General features: G+C 40.0%; 1 protein-coding gene across 11 annotated transcripts in view; it reads right to left on the bottom strand.

Moving 5' to 3' along the window:
- Window positions 1–2176: 2176 nt before the first annotated feature.
- Window positions 2177–6000, bottom strand: part of abi3bpb (ABI family, member 3 (NESH) binding protein b) — a 49449-nt gene continuing 45625 nt past the window's right edge. For all 11 annotated transcript variants that reach the window (XM_060911847.1, XM_060911852.1, XM_060911848.1 and 8 more), the window contains 3 exons: window positions 5036–5194; window positions 4350–4472; window positions 2177–3032 (listed from right to left, as the gene is read on the bottom strand). In XM_060911847.1, the coding sequence (XP_060767830.1) occupies window positions 2917–3032; window positions 4350–4472; window positions 5036–5194 (398 nt within the window). In that variant the 3' untranslated portion in view covers window positions 2177–2916. The remainder of the gene's footprint in view (window positions 3033–4349; window positions 4473–5035; window positions 5195–6000) is intronic.

Genomic DNA, 6000 nt, shown 5'->3' with positions numbered 1-6000 from the left:
TAGTAATTTACGTCTACAGGTTTCGTGGGCTCTACATCACATGCACAAACTCATTACTAAGAGAAACAACCACACAACACAGACCAAGTCAGACACACACCCCAGCTGGTTTTCCATTCAGTAAACACAGGCAGCTTTCATCATGTCTCATTTTATAATAGATTATTCAAGGCCCGTAGGCACCGGGTGCCAAAACAAGCAAGTGTGTGTGAGAGAGAGACTCAGACTCGGACTCAGAGAGGCAGACCAACAAGTAGGTGAAGATATTCATATTAAATAGTTGTCTATGCATGTGGGAAATGTCTCTGTGCTGTCACCATGAATCAGTTACCAAGTTGAATTGCTTTTCAGAAGTGATGATTCTTTCTCCACTATATCTTCTACTGTATATTTAACACTCTCACTCCATCAGAAACCCATGTGATATATGCAGAGAACTCCTATATTATTCAAGTCAGACGTCTGAACTGTGTCTGAAACTCGGCCCTATTCATTGTATAATGTGCTATGAGTTTGTATCTTGGTGTGTTTGTTGGATTCTTTCTTTCTTGCTTTCTTTGTTAATGTTAAAAAATGTGATAGAAATATATGTTTGGCATACTTGAAACTGGTACAGGCTGTTCTGATTGCTATATGTTTTGGTTAGTTAAATCCTTGAGATCACACATTCTGCTCGCTGCTTAATAAAGTTTATGTTGACCAGTAATGTCTTTCTTCTTTTCATAAGACTATGATCCTAATGGGTGATGTAATGGTACAGTACATAATGTCTCTCTTCTTTCATAAAGTAGTGTAGTCTAAACCAGTGATGTAATGCTTCATCACCTGTTTACGTTACCCTGTCATACATAGATAACTTAGCTTCATCAATCACATCATCATTATCCAATCACACAGCTACAACACACTCTTGAATGTGAATATGTACTTATGTTTGCCCTACAATAAACTGAAACATCTCCGAACAGCTGTGTCCATGTCAGCGACTGTTTGCTCCCGGATTGATCCATGAGGCAGAACCTCTTGGGCGTCAGAGGTCCACATTCCTAGACCATACTTTGTCAATTCGACCTCCTTCACTACAGACAGATCAAAACCTAACAAAACATCCAAGTAATTTCCATGTAGCAGTGCATTTTTTTCCCCTAATCTGTCCATTCCCACAGACCAATTCCTTTCACGCCATTCTATAATTTTTTATTTGGCCTGCCTGTGATCTTTTCTAACGATCTTAGTTGATCTATAACCTCAAATATAGCCAAATTAATATTTTAAAACACAATGACCTTGGCCAAGCATTTCCTGAAAATGAATGAAGGAATCAATGAACCACACTTACATTGATGAATTTGGCCATACTTTGTTTGGTGAGCTTTATATCAGAAACCCACTCTTGAGAGTAAAAACCACCTGCTCCTGCCCACATGAGACTAAAAATGCATGCTCCTGCAACTATTTTGTTGGGTCCCGTGGGATCCCAGTCTCAACGCACACCCCTATTCCATGTTAATACAGTGTTTGTTGCTGTACTGAGACTGTAATATTGAATTGGAAAGCTAATGAAGTCACACTGTGGCTGTTTTGAAGTTTTCATTGAACTTTTTGTTTTCCTGGTTATGTGGTTTTCTCTAAGAAACATCCTTGTCTTAGGTTTGGCAGTACTCTCTCTCTCTCTCTCTCTCTAGGGCTGGAAAAGTGCAGCAATGTGTGCATTTCAGTTGATGTTTCTAGTTGGCAGGCTCCAACATTGTAGGAGGTGGAGGCTGAAATTCCTCGAGAGGCCTGGGCTTTAACTGTTATCCTTCAAGCAAGCTTTCAAAATGTGTGCTGTACAAAGAGCCAATAAAAAAAAGAGAGAAAAACAACTGACAAAGATTATTTAAATTAAAATAGGGGAAAACAAATGTTCTGTTTTTTATTACTGAAAAATAATACATTGGGACATTGCATCCAAATCAACAACGCAATTTAATCTTTTACAGCTTCATTGATTTTTATAGCTATATACACTTTAAGTGACCTTTGGCAGGGTAGAAGAATTTACTGTACAAAACATACTTGTCACTCTGAGCCATGAGAAACAGTTCCTGTTGCTTTCATTGGCCTCAAACCCATTTGATGGCCTTTGCACTGATAGAGACATTACTGCATGCTTCAAAAACTCGAAGAAAGCCCCTTTTTGTTTAATATGTTTAATGAAAAAATACTCTCTCCATATACATATAAATAGATTTATGTTGTGCAAATTGCAAGTGTAAGGTCTTTACAGTCTAGAGCCCCCACTATAGCAGGGCTTAGGAAGAAAAGGTGATAAATGAATGAATTGTAACATGTAACATGAGTGAATGAATGAGGAATGAATGAATGAATGACTTAATGAATGGATGAACAAATGGATGGATAGATGGATGAATTAATGAGTGTGGAAAATATCTCACTGGTTTGATATGAATGAAGAACACTGCGTCTTCCAGTCCCTCTCACTCAGAAACAAGGCACCGCAAACTTTACACAATAATAATAATAAAAATAATATTACACAAAATTACCAAAATACTTTAAGGGAGCCAGCTTCCCAATATTTAAACCAAAGTCATATTTTGAAAGATCCACGACTTACATGAAGTTGATGTCATTTTTTAGTATGGTTCCTTATTCTATTTTTTGTTTTTTTCCTAGCTTGTTGTTTAATAGTGATAAATAAGGCAGCGAGGCATGGTTCTTTCATATACAACACAAACCTGCTAATAAGTCCCTGACTCTTCAATACTGTACACCTTTATACATGTTTTGGACTTAGGTGCCAGAGGTTGAGGTATCACATACCACCAAGTCACTGGTGAAAAATAACCAGCATGTGACCATCTCAGCCAATAAAAGTCACTTCTCTCACTTCTTCAGACATATTTTGGGATTCTACCACTTTCCAGGGATTGGTGTACCACACTCGTACCATGCTACATAAGTGATGTGCGAATTGCCTCCAATCTGACCGAAGTGAACTGGTTCTTGCCTCACAGCTCTGAAGTAACCTGAGAAAGACAAAACAAATCTTATGAGTTCACTAGAGAGAGGTTCATTCCAAAATTAAAGTGAACTGGATATTGTGTGATGTGAGCAGTGTAATGATCAAATGTGTACATCAGAAGCCTAGTAAGCAGGGTTCTTTGTTATCATCAGTATGCTGTGGCTACTTGGTAACCATATTCACATGCAGTAGGGTGCAAGTGGTGAGTGGCTGGCTTGTTTCACAAGTGTGAATCCAACTGCACACTAGGCTGTTACGGAGAGAAAAAGGATCACAAAACCACCCTGGTATTAACTGAAGAGTGGCAGCAGCATGCTTAATAATTAGCAATAATTGGGCATTGGCGGCATCACAGACTGAACAGTTGCAGCAGAACTAACTGAATTGAGGCAGCACCATGAACGGAACAGTGGCAGCAGCAGCACTAACAGTGGCAGCGTCACGCTATGTGGACAAATTCCTTTCATTTTGAAGGATCAGGGCATAAAACTGAGCAGATTTTTGCTCACTGACTGCTTTTCAAAATTGTCAACATTACAGAGCTGTCAAGTGGCATCATTGGCATTTTATTTATTGTATTGTATTTTGTATGATTTCTCTTCTTGAACACTGTGAGTCCAGCATTAGAGACTTGGCATCTTTTTTCTTATCCAACCTTATGTCTGTGACAGACATAAGCTCAGGAGTAATGGCGACTTTCATAATTTTGCCCAAAATTTACTTTGGCTTTTACATTGGCCTTTTTTCCTGGAATTTTGCACCCACTCCTGCTTTCCTGCTATGCTTAAACAGTGCAACGTCACTGGCTATCCATCAGGTTTAGACAGAGAACTGGCATTAGTGGTGATATATTCCATAACAGTTGAACCAGTAGCCAACCAAGTTCTCTGTTTTAGGCAGAATAAGATGTGAATGTTAGCAACTGAAGTTATAGATTATCAGTATTTCGATGGGGGTGGTTCTGTGTTTGATGACTATAAAAAAAATCATGATACATTTTGAAAAATCATTTTGCATGATTTGATGGATCAAATGTCTTTATAAGGAATTTTATGTTATTCTTAATTTGAATTTTGGATGGTTAGCTACACATCCAAAATGAGAATTTTCTAACGCACTTGCATTTTTCCAATGAGAATTTTTCCAATGCACTTGCATTTTTCATGCCATAATTCCAGCTCCACTTGGAAATTAGCACTGACCCAAAATTCTTATATTTTTTGAATGGCTAAGGTTTTCAAATTTTGATTGTACTTGTGCACTAAGGTTTCTGATTGAGATGTCTGAGATTCACTGAGATACTGTTGCAAGATGCTGGTACCTGATCGAGATTCGAGCTGGTCTGCAGGCAGCTGTGTCCCAGTCCGTCCATCCAGGAAGGAGTCTACAAACTGACAGTGGTCCTCTCCATGGCCTGTCTGGTCCCCAATGTTGTAGAATTTACCTGAGTACAGATTGTTGTGAGTTGTTAGCTAAATCTTGCCAAGCTCTCAGTGTTTAGCTACAAACATTTTCCTGCATACTGCATACAAATCCCTACACTGGACACTGTATCTGAAAACATAATCTTTTCTGTCAGTCTACAAGGTGCAAAGTTGACTAGGACATTTCTGAAATACTGGTACTGGAGACCTAACCTCTTTCAAAGTTTCATGGCAACAATGTTCCCAGTGATCTACTACCCCCAGAAACTGGGTTTGAGCCTAGTCTGAAGGGTCTGAAGGTATACCTTCATCCAGAGTTCACTTTCAGCCTTGCTCCTCCAAAATTCTATTATACCTCTACTCTTGGAGATCTACCCATGAGCAGAATTTAGTCCCAACCATGTTCCTAGAGAATCTATCACCCTAATACTCCTAATAAATCAGATGGGCCGGCTGGATCAAATTAGATTTAGAACTAAATCCTGACACATAGTCGAAGGAGCAGAGTTCTGCACACCTAATGTATTCTGGAGTATTGGATTCTCCTAATAAATATCTTGTAAACTATTTTTGGAGCACTGACCGTTAAGAGAGTCGCTCAGGTAGATCTTATAGCGAAGTGAATTGCAGAGCTGGATGCCGACAAACTTGCGATACCATGTTCTCTTAACATACTGCTTGCCATTGCACTCTGAGTATGCGTCCGTCTCAAATGGGAATGGCGTCCAGATAGCATCCTTGCCTGAGACAACCAAAGAACATACCAGTTGATTACATTTAATCCCATTCAGCAAAGATAAATGTTTCAGTAGTTCCAGTGCTGCACAGAGTACTAGGTAGTACATTTAGAAGGATTCTTTGCTTGCACCTTTGGGAGGGGGGTGGGGTATGCCTAAAGGTTCTACAGTATCCAGTGTCACACAATTGAATCCCCAAGTGTTCCCCTATTAGAAACAGTTCCAAGTAGAGCTCTTTTTGGAAGGTAAGAACCCTTATTTTTTTAAATAAACAGTTAAACAGTTTCTATTTCTGGTTGAGAGTACACTGTGCGCATTTTGGCTGCCGCTTCTCACTGGAGTTTTTTCTTTTTCTTTTTGTGTTTGTATAGTTTGACATTTGTTCTTTGTTTGAATGTTCTTTGTTTGAACGTTTTGTCCGCTGGTTGTGGTCTAGCTCCGGACCCAGTTTTGGGCATCGGTTCCCTCTAGGCCTTGGTCCGTCGTAGGACTGCAGTGAGCTCGTTGCTCTGTTAACATCGGGGTTTTCCAGCACTCTGTGCGGCGGTGCTTCTGTGCTTGGTGCGGTGTTCCAAGCGATGTTGCCTGGTGGCATCGCGGTGACTATGCAGGTGATTTGGGACATATTAGCGCTTTGTATGGCAGTGCTTCTGTGCTCAGTTTGGGGATCCATGGTGCAGTGTTCTGGGCAATGTTGCCCGATGGTGTTGCATTGACTATGCAGGCAGTGTGGGACTTACTTTTGTGCGCCTTTTGGTGGGATTGTGGGTAGCTACGCCATTGGAATTACATCCTGACCCTCTTTTGGTGG

The sequence above is a fragment of the Neoarius graeffei genome, chromosome 27, assembly GCF_027579695.1.
Source record: "Neoarius graeffei isolate fNeoGra1 chromosome 27, fNeoGra1.pri, whole genome shotgun sequence".
In the NCBI taxonomy this organism is placed as follows: Eukaryota; Metazoa; Chordata; class Actinopteri; order Siluriformes; family Ariidae; genus Neoarius; species Neoarius graeffei.
The sequence above is the reverse complement of the archived record's forward strand: the minus strand, read 5'-3'. Positions and strand labels throughout refer to the sequence as shown.